This window comes from Rhinatrema bivittatum, chromosome 3 (genome assembly GCF_901001135.1).
Source record: "Rhinatrema bivittatum chromosome 3, aRhiBiv1.1, whole genome shotgun sequence".
Classification (NCBI taxonomy): Eukaryota; Metazoa; Chordata; class Amphibia; order Gymnophiona; family Rhinatrematidae; genus Rhinatrema; species Rhinatrema bivittatum.
Window position 1 is genome coordinate 390,672,571 of NC_042617.1, and position 18,801 is coordinate 390,691,371.

The 18,801-nt window shown below is 47.7% G+C and overlaps 1 protein-coding gene and 1 long non-coding RNA gene across 4 annotated transcripts in view; one reads left to right on the forward strand and one right to left on the reverse strand.

Moving 5' to 3' along the window:
- The window catches only part of LOC115087910, a 148,870-nt gene extending 132,372 nt beyond the window's left edge, over positions 1-16,498 (reverse strand). Inside the window, exon 1 of the long non-coding RNA XR_003855657.1 lies at positions 16,297-16,498. This is a non-coding gene — a long non-coding RNA (uncharacterized LOC115087910). The remainder of the gene's footprint in view (positions 1-16,296) is intronic.
- Positions 16,091-18,801, forward strand: part of ASRGL1 (asparaginase and isoaspartyl peptidase 1) — a 90,418-nt gene continuing 87,707 nt past the window's right edge. The window contains exons 1-2 of one of the 3 annotated variants that reach the window (XM_029595636.1): positions 16,602-16,784; positions 17,752-17,836. In XM_029595636.1, the coding sequence (XP_029451496.1) occupies positions 17,770-17,836 (67 nt within the window). In that variant the 5' untranslated portion in view covers positions 16,602-16,784; positions 17,752-17,769. Of the gene's footprint in view, positions 16,246-16,601; positions 16,785-17,751; positions 17,837-18,801 lie in introns of those variants that run through there. The other 2 variants (XM_029595638.1, XM_029595637.1) reach the window with 2 other exon arrangements.

Sequence of the window (18,801 nt, forward strand, 5' to 3'; positions counted from 1 at the left end):
CAGCCTTATTGATAATTTAGACAACGCTGTTTGAATGTACTTTGCTTTTGTACTTGGTCGTAGAAGCAGTTCTTGCTTTACCCATAATGTCTGCATATCACAATATCATGGACCATAAAAGGTGGGGTCCAGAACTGGATGTCATCTGAATCCAGTTCCCCCATTTCCCCTCTTCTATCCAAGAAGAGAGCAACGTTGCAGTTGCATCAAAAAACATGAAAGCTAATTGGTTAAGTATAAGGTAGGGTGGCTGGAGGTCATTCCCCTCCCCCCTTGTCGCCTTTTCGATTTTCTGGGCATTCAGGGCGGTTGGGGAGGGCTTTTTTGAAGGTGCTGCAAATTGGGATTGGTTGGTACTCGCAAGAGGTGTAAAGTGAGATAGGGAGATTGGGGGGGGGGGGGGGTGGCGAGCGTGAGCTTGGCTTACTTGGTGGTCATCGAAGTCTCCCGATAGCCCGTGACGGGTTTTTTTCATTGTTTTCTGGCCGAGGTGACGGTGAAATGGTGGAGGCCTGCGGTAGTGGCTGGTCTGCTGGGAAGCGAGGAGGTGGAGTCCGCAGAGAACGTGGAGGTTGCAGTGAGTGAAGGGGAATCGGTACGTGGCAGTTGGCGATTGTCCCTAGGTCAGTTGTGGCTAAGGGTGTTGGAGCTGTTACTGGTGAGGTTCAAGAGATGGGAGAGATTGGACATGTGCAGGTAGGAGACAGGAGTCGACCACAGAGGCTGTGGGGAGGGGGCGTCAATGGCGTTGTCCTTAGGGGGCATTCATGTGGTGGATGCTAGGCTTCTAATTGATGGCGCAATTGTTCATCGCGCCATGGGTGAAAAGGGGGCAGGCTCAGGAGGAACAGGGGTTTCAGTGCAAGCGGGGGATGGGGAAAGAGCTTTGGGTTTCAGGACCGGTCTTGGGGGTTGCAGTGCAGGAGGGGCAAAAGGGGTTTACAAAGGAGGGCAAGGGGGTAAGAAAGGAAAAGGTAAGGCTCTGGTCAGGTGAGTGCCTTTGGAGGAGTTATTACGCGGGGGGTGGGGGGGGAAAAGTTGTGCCGAGTTTTGCTTTCAGGGCTCTAGCCGCCTGCTCTATTTCTGCTGTGGGCAGTGGTATAGATGCTCAAGCGGCAGCTTTAGCAGAGGTATAGGGATTAGCAGATCCAAGGGTGGTTGTTATGAAGGGTTGTCTGACTGGCATTTAGCTTAGGGGCCAGGTGCAGGGTGGCAAGGGTGGAATTATGGGGGTTATGGCTGGGTCACAGGTAATGTCGAGATGGTTGGGAAGTGGGGGGGAGGGTGTGGGGGGATGGTTAGCAGGTGCAAGAAGTACTACTTGGGGAGGGATGGGGCATGTGGGGCCATGGGAAGTGCCGGGGTCATTGGGGGGGGGGGGGGGGCAGCAGGGGTGTGTTAATACAGTTCAACGACAGGCTGTTAAGAGCAGGCGATAAGGAGAGGTAGGGGACAGGTGGTGGGTGCTCGTATCAGTGCATGCTCTTGATTTGTTATTTCTGATACAGTGGATGGTGGTGATGGGTCCTGGAACATCTCAGCAGGAGGCAGCATGTAGGGACTGGAGTAGCAAAGCGTCCTCCAGAGACAGTGGACCATGAAGTGCGCCCTCAGGGGTCAGCTGCAGGTGGCTCGAGGCAAGATGGTGACAAACCTTTGGAGGATGAAAAGGTAAACAATGGATGCTGGTGGGGGGGGGGGGGGGGGTTCAGTGACAGAAAGGAAACAGGAAGAGGTCAAAAGGGGGTAATTTATCTTCTTCATCAACTTTTGTCCTCTTTGTCTTCAGAGGGGGCAGCTAGGCTGAATAAGAGGGCTGAGGTGGGGGAGAGTCCAGGGGAGGAAGTGGAGCATCCGGCCTTGGTGGCCCTCGTTGAGCTGTAGGAAGGTGCTCCAAGAATGTTAAGGAAGAAAATTAGGAAGCATCATTATATTGATATTTTTAAGCTTTTGGAAGGTAGGAAGGGGATTAAGAAGGGTAAGAAAAATAGAAAGAAGGATAAGAGGAGCAAGGGATCTAGGAAGGTTCCTAGGAATTAGGGGTGTGCATTCGTTTTGAACATATGTAAAATGCTACTTTTTTTTTTTTTTAACTTAAAAAAGTGATGAGGCGAAAACGATCGGATTTCCAACTTATTCAACATAGCTATGTTGAATACGTTGGAAATCGCAATCGTTGATCCTAAATAAAAATTTAAACCCCTCACCCTCCTTAATCCCCCCCAAGACTTACCAAAACTCCCTGGTGGTCCAGCGGGGAGTCAGGAAGCCATTCCTCTATTCCTTTACGAGGAGCACGTGACGTCTGCGTCACGTCGGAGTGACACGGCTGTCACGTGGTTCACCGCGGTTCAGCTCCCGGACCCCTCGTTGGACACAAACGGAACTTTTGGCCAGCTTGGGGAGGTCAGGAGGAACCTTCCTAGATCCCTTGCTCCTCTTATCCTTCTTTCTATTTTTCTTACCCTTCTTAATCCCCTTCCTACCTTCCAAAAGGTCAGGAGGCCCCCCCAAGCTGGCCAAAAGTTCCGTTTGTGTCCAACGAGGGGTCCGGGAGCGGAACCGCGGTGGACCACGTGACGCGGACGTCACGTGCTCCTCGCAAAGGAATAGAGGAATGGCTTCCTGACTCCCCGCTGGACCACCAGGGAATTCTGGTAAGTCTTGGGGGGGGGGGGGGGGGATTAAGGAGGGTGAGGGGTTTAAATTTTTATTTAGGGAACCGGTGCACGTATGGACATAGACTCAACTTATGGAATTCTCCATATGTCCATATTGACCGAAATTGACCCCCCTTTTCGACTTATGGACTTATGAACATAAACATTTTGTCTGCACATCCCTACTAGGAATACAGTTAATTAGATAAGGTGTTTTCTGCATATGGCTAGTGTGGTGGGTCACTTTACTAACATTATGCTGACAGCATTTTGGGGGCATTTAAGGACTATTAGGGGTGGGTTTGGTTAAACTACAATGAGCAGTTTTGTGACAAAATGGAGAGGAATTGCTTCATGATGTGAGGTACACAGGATATTAATGTGTGGTTAACGCAAATGACAAATAAGGGGCATGGGGGAAGTAAGGTGGGCGGTGGGATGGCACAGACAAGTTCCTTTTGTGAGTCGGGGGCAGGGGGAAGGGGAGGGTAGTAGTACAAAGTTGCAGGTGGGCAATTCGGACTTGTGTTGGTGTTTAACAAGATAGTTTGTCTCTTTCCCGATTGCAAATTTCGGCATGTGTGCTCAGTCTGTGGAGCAGCACAATCCGCTACAAGTGTGCTAAGTGCCCAGCTGGGGGTGTCAGTAATTGAGCCAAGCCGTGAAGTCCTGAGTTCTTTGGCCCTAACACTGTTAGACCTGAAGCGATGTTAGGATGGTTGATGAGTTACCCTAATAGGGCAGCTGCTGATATGTTAAGAGAAGGGGGCAGGGGTTGTAATTCCTTATGAAGCCCCAGGTTTGGGATGGTTTTGTCAAGAATGCCAGGTCTGCAGGTTGTTTGGAGGTGGTGGTTTGGGATACATTAGAGGGAGAATTGGGGCTGGGGTGCATGGCTGGTCCATTTGAAGCACCACTATTTGAGGCTATGCATTTGTCTCCTTTGGCAGTAGTCCTGAAGGAGGAGGCAGGCAAATTCAGGCTTATCATGAATTTGTCTTTTCCAACTGGGAACTTTGTGATGATTTTATCCCTAAAGCGAGATGCTCGGTGTACTACATGTCTTTTGACCAAGAGATGGTTTTGGGTAGGAGAGCAAGAAAAGGGGCCCTGATGCAAAAGTGGACATAGAGCCTGCTTTTCGTTCCAAGTAGTTTTCAATTGCTGAACTTTGCCTTTCAAGGAAAGTTTTTTGTGGATTGTTGTTTGAGACACTTAGTACTTTTGTACAAAAGGTGACGGTGCAATCCTCAGGCATGACCTCCATTTGGATGATTTTTTTGTTTGTGGGTCTGGCTCAGTCGAGCATTTGCACAGCTTGGCTTTGTGGGTTTTTTTGAGGTTGCGGAGGATTTTGGAATTCCCATTGCTAGGAAGAAGATGGAAGGCCAGGTAGAAAGGCGTACTTTTTAAGGGACAGAATTAGACTCAGAAGATGTGGTGGTGTCCAGGTTACTGGTGGATAAAGTGCAGAGACCGCAGGAGCAAATTAGGTTGGTGAGCTTGGCTAAGAAGGTGACACTGAAGCTTATGAAGTCTTTGATTAGGTCATTGAACTTAGCAGGGTTGTTCCAATGGGCAGGACTTTCATACGACGGTTATCAACCTCCTCGTCAAGTGCGTCATTCCATTCAGGTGTCAAGAAGAGTCAAGGAGGAATTGAAGGTTTTGGAAAACTTTTTTGGAATCCTTTAATGGGGTTTGCATTATGCAGGAGGAGCAGGTATCTAATAGGGACATTGAATTGTATTCGGATGCAGCAGGGGCACCTGGTTTTGGAGGGTATTGGCAGGGAGTTGGGTATTCCATTCATTAGCCGCCTGCTGGGTAGAATGTGGTGTCACCAGGAACATAACTTTTTTTGGCATTATTCCCCATTGTGGTGGCTTTGGCGTTGTGGGGTTACCATTTGCGGGACAGAAGCGTTTTGTTCTGGTGTGACAACCTGGGGGTGGTGGAGGTATATCAGCAGTCTGAAAAATATCAGCAGGTATAGGCTTTGTTGCAGGAATTGGTGTTATATCTGAAATGGAATGTGTTGGCTGCAGTCAGGCACATTCCGGATGCTCTCTCTCGTTCTAAGTGGGATGTCTTCTGGAGTTTGGCTCCACAAGCAGATGAGGGGAGCAGCAATTTCGGAGTACCTTTGGAGGTTTGGGTGGAAGGAGCATGGGAAAGAATTAGAACATCAGTGGCACCAGCAACCTAGGCATCTACATGAAGGGTAGAGGTGCAGTGTCATGTTTTTTGCATAAAGGGTTGTGATGGGGTTGTGGGCAAAGTAGTCTGGATACTTTTTTACAACCATGAGGGTGTAGTTGGCGGGGTTTTCATTTTTTCAGAAGATCTTGGGTTGGTGAAATCCAACTGTTAGTTTCGTGGTTAAGCATACGTTGAGGGACTGGGAGAGATGGGGGGAGAGTTGTGAGGGACAAACACAGACCGATATGTTATGTGGCGTTATTAATTATTTCGAATCATTTGACAAAAATTTGTTGGTCTGCATATGAAGTGGTGCTTTTTCGGGTTATGTTTGCATTTGCAAGTGGAAGAATCGGTGACTGAATCAGAAGCGCATCCAGAGAACATGGGGTTGATGAAGGCAAATGTGTCCGTATCAGAAGATCAGGTTATTTTTTGGATATACAGGTCTGAGGTGGATTAGAGAGGAAAGGGACACACCATTACTTTGGGATGTGCGCAGCATGTTCCGGCATGCTCTGTTAGGTGTGCACAAGCATTTATGTGAATTAGGCCATTGGTGAGGGAACATTTCTTGGTACACGCTGATGGTTCTCCTATGTATCGATATCAATTTGCTAGTGTGCTGCAGTAGGTGACAGTGCATGTGGGGTGGGATGTGGATGTGTATAAAATGCATTCTTTTTGGATCGGTGTAGTCACTAGTGCAGCAGAGGTAGAGCTGTCTGATGATCAGATTTGGGGTATTGGGTGATAGCGTTCTGGGGTGTTTGCTTCTTCTATGAGGACAGATTCGTAGAAAGTGTCCCAGGGAGCTTGATGAGGCGGTGGGGTGGTAGTAAATTCTGTTTTATTTCTTTCAGAGCTATGGGAGGTTTGCATCAATTATGGGTGTGACTGGGTTGTGAGCCTCTCATTCATGCATTGGGCTTACAGGAGGGTTGTGAAGAGGCTTATGGTGAAAAGCAGAAAAGCAGGTCCGTTGGTTTGGACAGCAGGAGATGCACTGGAGTCAGATGGTACCACTACGTCTGGACTTGGTGAGGAGTCACCAGGCCCTGGAAGTCTTGGTTCTTCACTTAGGGGAGAATGATTTGAGGGTATGGTTGTATAGGGATTTGTTAGCTGCTGCTAGGAAAGATCTGAGCAGTTTAATGAATATTATACTGACCATCCGATTTGGGTGGTCGAACATAATTTTGCATTTCAAATTCAGAGATCAGCCTCTTTGGAAGAAAGGAATTAAGAAGGTTAATCATCAGATAGGTGGTTGAGTGGAGGTGGAATTTAGGATTAAACATGAGTGGACAGGGGATAGTTGTTCTGGCCTGTATAGGTTGGATGGGATACACTTACATAGAATCATAGAAATGACGGCAGAAGAAGAACAAACGGCCCCTCCAGTCTGCCCAGCAAGCTTTCACACTTGTTTTTTTTCTCATACTTATCTGTTACTTTTGGCCCTTAGTAACATTTTGGTTCCAATTCCCTTCCACCCCTGCCATTAATGTAGAGAGCAATGCTGGAACTGCATCTAAGTGAAGTATCTAGCTTAATTGGTTAGGGGTAGTAACTGCCTCAATAAGCAAGCTACACCCATGCTTATTTGTTTACCTAGACTATGTGTTACACTGGTACGTGGAACCAAGGCCGGTGACCGCTTACCTTGAGTAGTTGAGCTTCTTGGAACCGGAAGCTCGGAGAGTGGCATTGGGTAGGACACACCTGGTAATCCAGGTAGATCCAGTAGCGATGACAGGAACCAGAAAGAGTAGTCCAGTGGCAAGCAGCAGGTAACGCAATCCAGTAACAGTCCAGGTCAGGGCAGGCGGCAAGCAACAGGAACCAAGGCAACTTATCCAGAGGCAGGCAGCAGGCAGAGTAATCCAAAAAGCAGTCTGGGTCAAGCAGGCAGCAAGCAGCAGGAAACACAGCAAAGAAACTTCCCAACACACTTGAGGCCAAAGCAACGCAGAAGAGAAGAAGCTCCCTTATATAGGGCAGGCTTCCTGCGCTGCCCAGCACTTCTGCCGGGTCTGAAGTCAAAAGGGGGCATGGCCAAGCCCCGATTCACGCAGAGCCGCACGGAGAAGCCAGCGTCAGAGGGAAACACCGACGCCATCAGGAGAGTTCCAGCAGGTAACACTATGTAATTCAGTCCTTGTTGGTTGTTGTCTGAATATAAATAATCTTTTCTTCATTCTCCCTTGCCGTTGAAGCAGAGAGCTACGCTGGATATGTATTGAACGTGAAGTATCAGGCTTATTTGGTTTGGGGTAGTAACCACCGTAACAAGCAAGCTACTCCCCACTTTTTGGTGAATGCAAATCCTGGTAATAGATCTTTTTAATTACTCTCTTTAGAAGGCTTTGGAGAGTTTTTTTTTACATAGTGGATAGTTGGGCCGCAGTTGGAGGGAACAAGATCCACATGCGTGGGCCTTGTATGTGGCAGGTAACCTGAGTTTAAGTTTGGTCATTGTTAAAGTTTAAGACTCTGTTATGCGAGGGTCATGGCGAGGCAGGTGTAGCTGGGAGTGAGGCTGCTACACGACATGGGCACACAGTGGGGGTTACTATGCAAGCTGTAGGTTTTTCCTGCTGGGACGTGCCAGGGAGGATCAGTACATGGCAGCGGCAGTATGTCACTGGGATGTGGTGGAATAATGGCAATGCTGATGCGAAAGGGGGAGGACATGTGTTAACAGACAGGCTCGGGTTATTGTTTATCTAAGAATAAATTGCGGCCTGTTTGTATCCCATTGTTATCAGTGTGTATTTTATGGGGGGGAGGGGAATGCCAAGAGTCCCACCTTTCCCATGTTAGGGTAGTAATCCCCATGCATTCTGTGGATAATCACTGGATCCCAGCTGATCATTCACTACAATGTCAGAATCACTGTCCCCATTGGTAAACACCAGGTCCAGGATGACCCCCTCCCATGCGATTCTATTACCAGTTAGTAAAAAAACAAGAGAAAGAGTATTTACAGCAGCAAAATATGTGGTATCCTGCTACCAGACCAGAAATAAAATTTGACCAGGGACAGAAATGAAACAAGCATTAAAACCTGAAGCTTCACTTTACTACATAATTATTTAGTGGACCTTATGGTCACACTAGTAAGCCCTGGGTTTTCCTATGCCAGTTAGATCAGTGCAGGATAGTTGTGAGGAAGAGGTACCATTCATATACAGCCCCAACCCTCTGAGGGGTCTAGAAGGGCTAGAAAGTTTTATAGCAGCACTCTGGCTAGAGCTCCAGGGCAGTACAAGTTGATTTTTGGAGTTAGTGGAGGCGTGGAGGAGTGTTTGCCTTGATTTGGAATTTTTTGGGCCTGCTCTAAAAACTTCAGCAAACCTTGCAGATAGCTAAAGAGTTGGGTCGGGGGATCTGCCTTTCCTTTCTGCTCCCTGTTGGGTAAGTTTTGGAGCCTGGGAATATTTTAGGCTTAAAAAGGCTTTACTTTGTAGGAAGCTTGGTGAGACCCTGTGCACCGCCTGGACTCAGGTAACGGGAAACCTTGTTTTGGGGGCTATACAGGTTACGGAAAACCTGCCCTTCTTTTAACCTCGATGAGGTCGGAGGAGGTAGTGATCTGGTACCAGAACATTCCAATGTTAACTTCATTTTTGGGAAGAACGACGTGCTTTTAAAAGATCTGGGAAGAGTTTAGCTGCCCCTCTTCCTACCCATCCAAAAGACCACTGGAGCTGCTGTTCCAGTCCTTTCCTCTCACAAGGGATCCCAGCAACAGAAGAGTTTAAGAGAACTATGAACTGTGAGTAAAAGTAATTAAGATCTCTCAGGACACCACACAAACGAGTCTTCACCCCTGGGGAGCGAGAGTATTTAAGCTCTCTGTGCAGAGACAGTAACATCTTTTACCAGTTTAGAAAGGGTTTCCTGCCCTTTCAAGAGATTCCTTGCCCACCTGGTAACTCTATTTTTCCACACATTGGAGGGTAGAAGTACCCTTGCCTGCCTTAAGATATTCCTGCACAGTCAGAGGAAAGAGATTGTAAAAAGGACCACATATGAGAATTCTGTGCCTCTGTAGTCTGCGTTAATTGTGCCATAATACAGTGATTTCAACAGAAAAGATTTTATTTTTGGACACTAATTCAGTGACTTTGGTGTGTTATCTGGGCACACTAATAGAATTTTACCTCAGCCACAGGCCGATACAGTACAGTGCGCTCCGACAGTGCGCACTGTTAACCCGCCACTGGACACGCGTTTTCCCTTACCCCTTATTCAGTAAGGGGCTGAAAACGCGCGTCCAACCCGCCGAACCTAATAGCACCCTCAACATGCAAATGCATGTTGAGGGCCCTATTAGGTATTCCTGCGCAATTCAGAAAACAAAATGTGCAGCCAAGCCACACATTTTTGCTTTCAGAAATTAGCACCTACCCAAAGGTAGGTGCTAATTTCTTCGGGCACCGGGAAAGTGCACAGAAAAGCAGTTTTTACTGCTTTTCTGTGCACTTCGACTTAATATTCATGGCGATATTAAGTCGGAGGTCCCAAAGGGTAAAGAAAAAGTAAAAAAAAGAAGAAAAAAATTTTTTAAATGGGCCGACGGCTGTCGGGGCGAGAACCAGACGCTCAATTTTGCCGGTGTCCGGTTTCCGAGCCCGTGGCTGTCAGCAGCCTCGAGAACTGACGCCGGCAAAATTGAGCGTCGGATGTCAAACCCGCTGACAGCCGCCGCTCTGGATCAAAAGGAGGCGCTAGGGACGCACTAGTGTCCCTAGCGCCTCCTTTTGCCTGTTTCTACCGCAGGGCCTCATTTAAATGCTGAATCACGCGCACAAGAGAGTGGCCTGAGCAGGCATTTGCCCGCTCTTCCGTGGACTTTACTGAATCGGCCCGCCAGTGAATTCCAGGAAAGAAGTTACCGGTAGTTACCTACACTGGAATGTAACCCTTTCTTCCCCAAGTTACAAGGATTCACACCCTGTGGAAAAGGGGCACCGAAAGAGCTATCCAGGGTCCCTGCCCCAAAGAGAATACAAATTAGTTTATGGCCCCACCCATGCAGGATAGGCACACTGGGATGGGGTTATAATTATTTTTTAATTGGTACTTTTTTTTCTCACAGGACAAGCAGGATGGTTGTCCTCACAAATGGGTGACATCGAGGATGGAGCCCAACCACGGAAAACTTCTGTCAAAGTTTCAGGAACTTTGACTGGCCCCTACTGGGCATGCCCAGCACGGCACCAACCCTGCAGCCAGCAGGGGTCTCCCTTCAGTCTTCTTTTTTCCGCGTTGCAGTTGCCACGCGGTTAAGGAGCTCTTACCACATTCCTGACAGGAATTCTTTAAACTAATTCTTGAAGAAAAATTTGCCCCTCAGGGGTCTCCCTTCTTCAAATTTTCCTCCGCGGGACTTCGGTAAGTTTTTACCATAAGTTTTGGTCGGCTACCGTCGAGTTTGGCCCTCGAGGCCTGTTGACAATCGACCATCCCGCGGCTAAATTTTTGGCATACGGCCATGGCGTCGGGGTTCCGTCGGTGCCCGGACTGTACACGTACTATGTCCATCACAGACCCACATAGAGTCTGTGTTTTGTGTTTAGGAAGTGAGCATGATGTCCTGACTTGCACCAAATGTGCCCTAATGACACCAAAAGGTCACAAAGCCAGAATGGAGAAGATGGGACTCCTTTTCCATGCTCACACTCCGACGCCATCGATTGCATCGACGTCATCGGAACCGGCATCATCGAAGTCTCATCATCATCAACAGCCTCCCGGTGACCGTCCACCATTGACGACTTCACGGCCATCGACTCCTGTCCCTTCCCCCGAAGATCGAGGGGATCGGAAAGAGAAACATTGCCATCGACGTCATAAGTCTCGGACCGTCGAGGAATCGAAGTCATCGACATCAGTACTGTCCGAGCCTCCTCCGAAGAAGTCTCGACCAGAAGTGGCACCGTCCACTTCTGTCTCGCAGACATTGAGGCAACCCTCACCCCTTCGGGGTTTGGGAGCCGCGATTCCACCGGCGACGGTGGTCCCTCCGGCTCAGCCTCAGCCTCCCTCTCCCGTTGAGCCGGGTCTTGTTACCCCAGGTCTCCGGGTAGAACTGGACCGGCTGGTCCAGGAGGCCATCGACAAAGCGATGCTACGGTTCCAGACTCCTCCGCCACCGAGAGTGGAACCGGTCACCGACCCAATTCCAGCGGCACTGGCACCGCTGCTTGCCCGGATGGAAGCGCTCATGACTGCCCTTCCCACCGGCAAGACCCGGGTCACAGACAGTTTTCTCATCAGGTGGAGAAACACCGTACCAAATTCCCCCTTCGGGGGTAGTTCCATCGGTACCATGTCGTCCCTCGCCACCGATCCATTCCTCGGGGGCAATACGCACATCAACTCCACCGATGACGGCACCGATTCCTTCGATGCTGACATCGATTCCTCCGATGCCGGCACCGATTCCATCGAGGACATTCTCGATGCCCCCGGTAATCCCTTCGAGTTTCTCGGATCCTCAACCGGGGCCTTCAGGTATTCAGCCCCCTCATGGTCCTACAGGTCAGCAACCTGATCCCTATGACACCTGGGGTGATGATACCTCTACAGACACCGATGATTTGCCTTCACCACCCTCTCCTCCGGAAAGTAGAAAGCGTTCTCCCCCTGAGGACCTCTTTCATAAATTTTGTGAAGGAAATGTCGGAGTTGGTCCCTTTTCAGCTTCAATTGGAGCAAGATGACAGGCACCAGATGATGGAGTTGCTCCAATTCTTGAATGCCCCTAAAGTCATCACCTCTATTCCAATTCATCAGGTTTTTCTGGACCTTCTAAAAAAGAATTGGGAATCTCCTGGATCTGTTGCTCCAGTAAACAAAAAAGCTGACTCTACCTATCTTGTACAGTCAGCACCTGGCTTTCAGAAACCACAGCTAGACCACCACTCTGTTGTGGTAGAATCAGCTCAAAAGAAAGCTAAAAGAATAAAGCCACATTCTTCCATACCTCCTACTAAGGAAAATAAATTCCTAGATAGTATACTAAATAAAGGGTTTGAAGCTGGGAAGCATGAGATAAGATCAGCTTATGACGTTTTTGATGCTTCCACTAGACTTTCTGCTACGGCCATCTCCGCCAGACGCTGGGCTTGGCTTAAGTCGTCTGACCTTCGCCCGGAAGTTCAGGACAGGCTTTCTGACTTGCCCTGTATAGGGGACAATTTGTTTTGGGAGCAAATTCAGCAAATTGTTGCTGAATTGAAGGATCATCATGAGACACTTAAACAGCTCTCATCCATTCCTTCTGACTTACCTTCTAAACAGCCGTTTAAGAAGGACCCAAAAAAGTCATTCTTCCGTCCACGAAAGTATTATCCCCCACTAGCCAAGTCTAGGCCTGCGAGGCCTTATCATAAATCGCAGCCTCGCCAGTCTCGTAAACAAAAGCCCGCAGCAGCTCCACAACCTGGCCCTGCATCGGGTTTTTGACTTTCAATTAGAGAGCAGATGCCACATCCCCCTTCCTACCATACCAGTAGGGGGGCGGTTAAGCCACTTTCTAGAAAAATGGCATCACATCACCACAGATCAATGGGTGATAGCGATAATTGCACAGGGTTACCACCTCAACTTCCTGACTCTCCCTTCGGACTCCCCACCCCTGCAGGCGTGGAAACTCACCGATCACTCCATTCATCTAGAGCAGGAAGTTTCCCTTCTCCTCCAGTCAAACGCTATAGAACCCGTTCCTCCATCACAACAAGGACTAGGGTTCTATTCCAGGTACTTTCTGATCCCAAAAAAGTCAGGAGGTCTTCGACCAATCCTGGACCTACGGGCTCTCAACAAATACCTTTACAGAGAGAAGTTCAAGATGGTAACCCTGGGATCGCTTCTCCCTCTGCTGCAAAGAGGGGACTGGCTATGCTCTCTAGACCTAAAAGACGCCTATACTCACATTGCGATAACTCAATCTCATCGCAAATACCTCCGGTTTTTAGTAGGCCAAAATCACTACCAATATCGAGTGCTCCCTTTCGGCCTGGCATCCGCACCACGAGTTTTTACCAAATGCCTCGTGGTGGTTGCAGCTTTTCTCAGGAAGGAAGGTGTCCACGTCTACCCCTACCTGGACGATTGGTTAATCAGGGCCCCAACCCAGCAATTCGCTCAGTCCTCCCTGACCCTGACAATTCGAACTCTGCTTTCTCTAGGGTTTCTTGTCAATTATGAGAAATCCTGCTTAATCCCATCTCAGACCTTATCCTTCATTGGGGCAGACTTGGACACCTTACAGGCAAAACCCTTCCTTCCTTATCAACGAGTCCAAATCCTTGTGTCTCTAGCTTGCCAGTTGCAGTCTCAATGCACAGCAACAGCTCGCCAGTTCCTCATTCTGCTGGGACACATGGCCTCCTCAGTTCATGTGACTCCCATGGCCCGCCTGGCCATGAGAGTCATGCAATGGACTCTGAGATCACAATGGATCCAAGCTGTTCAGCCTCTGTCCTCCATTGTTCGCATCACCGATGCACTCCGTCTGTCTCTTGCCTGGTGGAGAAATCATTCCAACCTCCTACGGGGCTTGCCTTTTCACCTACCAGATCCTCAAATAATTCTCACAACCAATGCTTCCAACGTCGGTTGGGGAGCCCATGTAAACAATTTACAAACCCAAGGATTCTGGTCTCCAGAGGAAGCCAAACACCAGATAAACTTCCTGGAACTTCGAGCAATACGATATGCTCTCAGGACTTTTCAAGATTGCCTATCTACCCATGTCATCTTGATTCAGACGGACAACCAGGTGGCCATGTGGTACATAAACAAGCAGGGGGGCACAGGTTCCTTTCTTTTGTGTCAGGAAGCTGCACAGATTTGGGCAGAAGCCCTCTCCCGCTCCATGTATCTCAGGGCCACCTACTTGCCGGGAGCAGACAATGTATTGGCAGACCAGCTGAGCCGTGTCTTCCAACCACACGAGTGGTCACTCAATCCCTTGGTAGCGACCTCTCTTTTCCAGAAATGGGGTTATCCCCATATAGACCTCTTTGCGTCCCCTGTGAACCACAAAGTGGACAATTACTGCTCTCTCATTCGGAGCCAGCACTCTCGGCCCAGGGATGCATTCTCCCTCACGTGGACAACCGGTCTGCTTTATGCATTCCCTCCACTTCCTCTTCTGTCGAAGACTCTCGTGAAGCTACGTCAGGACAGGGGAACTATGATCCTGATAGCACCGCACTGGCCACGCCAAGTGTGGTTTCCCATACTTCAGGATCTCTCCATCCGCAGGCACATTCCTCTGGGAAAGGACCCGCATCTGATCACTCAAAACGATGGATGCCTCCTCCATCCCAACCTCCAAGCCTTGTCCCTGACGGCATGGATGTTGAAAGGTTAGTCCTTCAGCCATTTAACCTTTCGGATTCAGTTTCTCGTGTCCTCATCGCTTCACGAAAGTCTTCCACAAGGAAATCTTATTCCTACAAATGGAAAAGGTATACATCATGGTGCACTTCTCAGTCCCTTGATCCCCTTTCCTGATAAATTTCTAAATTCTTGGACTATCTCTGGCATCTATCAGAATCAGGTCTAAAGACCTCTTCCATTAGAATGCATGTCAGTGCGGTAGCCGCCTTCCATAAAGGTATCGGGGGTGTCCCTATTTCAGTACAACCCCTTGTAACACGCTTTCTTAAAGGATTGCTCCATTTGAAGCCACCTTTACGTCCTCCGGCCCCATCTTGGGACCTTAATCTGGTTCTTGGTCGCCTTATGAAACCTCCTTTCGAACCTCTTCACTCCTGTGACCTAAAATATCTCACATAGAAAGTGTTATTCCTTTTGGCTATCACTTCAGCTCGCAGGGTTAGTGAATTACAGGCCCTAGTTACCTATCCGCCTTACACTAAACTCCTGCAGGACCGGGCGGTACTCCGCACTCACCCTAAATTCTTACCTAAGGTAGTTTCGGAGTTTCATATTAATCAATCCATCATACTACCTATCTTCTTTTCCAGGCCCCACTCCAACTCCGGGGAACAGACTCTGCATACCCTCGACTGTAAACGTGCTCTAGCATTCTATCTAGACCGTACAGTTGCCCACAGGAAGAGCACTCAATTATTCGTCTCTTTCCATCCTAACAAGTTAGGGCAACCTGTGGGTAAGCAGGCTCTTTCCTCCTGGTTGGCGGACTGCATCTCCTTTTGCTATCAGCAAGCTGGCATTCCTTTCCAAGACCGTGTCAAAGCACACTCTGTGAGGGCCATGGCGACTTCAGTAGCACACCTTTGATCGGTGCCGCTTCCTGATATCTGCCACCTGGAGTTCCCTCCATACATTTGCAGCCCATTATTGCCTGGACAAAGCTGGAAGACAGGATTCCATCTTCGGCCAGTCTGTCTTGCGTAACCTTTTTCCAGCATGATGTACCAACACCCTTCCACCTTCCCGGTAGGGTGTGGATGCCCTTTACCAAATTTCACCCCAGTTGTTGTGCCTGTTGCACGCCGTTGGGTACATTTGGTGCATGTTCGGACATCCTCAGCTTGGTACTCACCCATTTGTGAGGACAACCATCCTGCTTGTCCTGTGAGAAAGCAAATGTTGCTTACCTGATGTAACAGGTGTTCTCACAGGACAGCAGGATGTTAGTCCTCACGAAACCCACCCGCCACCCCGCGGTGTTGGGTTCGTTTTATTTTATTTTTCGGCACTGCCTGTAGCTTTGAAACAAGACTGAAGGGAGACCCCTGCTGGCTGCAGGGTTGGTGCCGTGCTGGGCATGCCCAGTAGGGGCCAGTCAAAGTTCCTGAAACTTTGACAGACGTTTTCCGTGGTTGGGCTCCATCCTCGAAGTCACCCATTTGTGAGGACTAACATCCTGCTGTCCTGTGAGAACACCTGTTACATCAGGTAAGCAACATTTGCTTTCCATTTTAAAAATCCAGCATATTACTTTGGCCACACATGTAAAATTGTCATACTAATAAAGGTATTTGATTTACATTCTGCCTTTCAAACAAGTCACAACAAATCTCATTCAGGTACTGTAGTTATTTCTCTATCACCTGAGGGCTCAAAATCCAAGTTTGTACCTGAGGCAATGGAGAATGAAGTGACTTGCCCAAGGACACAAGGCACAACAGTGGAATTTGAACCCTGGCTTGCAGCCCACTAGTCTAACTGCTAGCCTACTCCTCCACTCCGAATACAACCTGCGTAACTGGGAGTGCCCCAAAGAGAAATGGAAATCCTGGCAGTCCTCAGCTACAACCTGCTCCGGTTAAAAAGTGTAAAACCAATTAGTAACAGCTGTAAGGGCCAGCACTGAAACAGAATAGGGCGTGCGTGCGTGATTTACACAAAAGCCCGGGAAAGGAAAAGGGTAAGAAAGCGTCGTATATTGGGGTGCGGGCTCTCAAACGCCGTAGCTTACTTTTTAGCTTCAGCAAGCTTCTCCTCCTGCTGTTGCCTTAACACAGCAAATGAGAAACCTGCTCTCTGGGCTTCTTTGAACAGCTCTGGTTGGGGAGTCCTCAGAAGGACTTGTAGGCTGCGCAAACTGGGGGAGACAAAACGAGGAAAGGAGGGTGGCAATAACGTGAACGGGAAGGCAACGGCTGGGAGGGATGCAAGAGCAGCCGGGGCTGGCCCCCTGGGCTATTGTTTGCGGTAGCAGCAGTACTGGAAGCTGTCGGCCAACCGCGAGAGTTAAAGATGCGCGGCCTGGAGAGGCAGAACGTTTCCGCTTTGATTCGGCGCCTTGGCGGCTGTGAAGCCCGGGGGGGGTAGAACGTCACAAACAGGAAGGCGGCACTTGAAGGACGAGTTTTACTTTCACTTTCTGCCGCGGGGCATTTCCTTTTGAGATCCCCGGACTTGGGAGGCATCGGCAGTGATCGTAGCCCAGGACCGCACCAACCCGTGAGTAAATCTCGGGAGCGCAATCGCTTCTCTGACCCTTTTTGTTTTCTTCCGCTGCTTCGTGCTAATGCTTGGTCTCTGTTTCTCGTGTCGCCTTTTCCCCCCGTTCTTTCGGTGCCAATTCAGTCGCCCCCCAGAGGGGCTTTGAAGTCTTTTTCTGTAACTCAGCAGGATTTAATGTTTGACACTTTCCAGGTAGACGTAAAAGTCAACAAACGAGCTGTGGATAATGCCTTTTCTTGGACTAGCTTCATATACTACATAACACTTGGTCACCTACACCTTATTTGTTGACCTTTTTTCATAGGTGCCAGTAGTGGCTTCGCACGGCAATCAGACTGCTTTATTCAAAATAGATTTATAAGCTTTCCCCACTTGCTGAGACAATTGAGCAGTAATACAGAAGTGCATGTTTATAGCATGGGTTCTTTTTCTCTAACTCATATAGCTTTGGAGAAGCGTCCTTGTCTGTTATTGTACTGACTACTGCTTTAAAAAGCAAATAAAAATGCTAACCTGACTATGGAAACTGCCTGGCATCATCTCAAATACTGTAAACGTGTTGCTGTAAACTAATGTGCTGCTGCTGGATTGTTTATTTTCTATGTTAGTCACTATAGGCAGTTTACAACAAATTAGGGGTTAGATTCAAAAATCTGAGCTTGTAAAACCGTGTGCTGAATTTCATCACTAAAGCTAACTTTTTTTAAAATTCCCAATGCAGTAAACAAGCTTTGCGCACATAAAACGTGTTTCTCATGCATAAAATATTATTTATGTGCACAAAACATGCTTTCTGTACTGAAAACATTTTTATGCTCCTAAATGTTATTTTATGCATGCAAACGTTTTGTGCCCAAAACTCTTAGCTGCACAGTCAGTAAAATTTGCACATAAAAAAAGTGTGCACAATTGAGGGTTAAACTGAGTGCTGTGCTAACCACACCTTTTTGCATTGACCCCCTAGAATGTAAGTGGAAGTCAAATGCAGCTTTCCAATAAGAAAGGGCATATCACAGATTTGAATAGCAGCAAACAAATTCACAGCATTGGTAAGTAAAGTGTATTTTAGAGACTAACTTTTCTAAATCAACAAAACATTGACTAGAGTCTGCCAGTAGCACATCAGAAACACTGATGACTAACGGTAAGAATAAATAACACTGTACTACTAGTATCTCTACCACTGTTCTTATGTTTGTTGATCTATCTAAAGTTAGTGCTAAGGCACACCTTTTTATTGCCAAGTTGTATTGTGATTTTTCTTTATTTTTTGCTGCTACTCTAAATTGACACCTTTCTTATAGTGAAGCTAAATGGTGTGGGGTCTGGAATTTGTTGCCAGAGGATGTGGCTAGTACAGTTAGTGTAGCTGGGTTTAAAAAAGGTTTGGATAAGTTCTTGGAGGAGAAGTCCATTATTTATTTACTTACTACTTTTTACTATACCGATGCTCAGGACAAAATATCTTATCACACCTGTTTACATCAAACAAGGGGAAAAGTGCGAAACATGAGAGTTACATATAACAGGGAGATGAATTCAGGATAACTTAGTATGAAGGAAACTGAAAGCACAGAAATTAACTGCTATTAATCAAGTTGGCTTAGGGAATAGCGACTGCTATTACTGGCATCAGTAGCATGGGATCTACTTAGTGCAGAGCTTTCCAAACTTTTCATGTTGGTGACACACTTTTTAGACAAACATAACTTCACGACACGGTAATTCAGTCTACTAGCAAACCAGAGGTTAAAGGTTAAACGAACAAAACATATTTCGACAATTTATGTATGTTTCCTTAAATATATACATAAATAAAATGTTTCACGACACAACCTATCTCATGAAAACCTTTCATTTATATTAAAAATATATAATATTCCAAGGTTCATGTTATTGTTATAATTTATGAGAAACAATAATAAAACAAATTGTCTGTCCCCCACACACTCATCTCTCTCCTCCCCCCAGCACATTTGCCCCCCACTCACTCATCTCTCTCCCCCCAGCACAT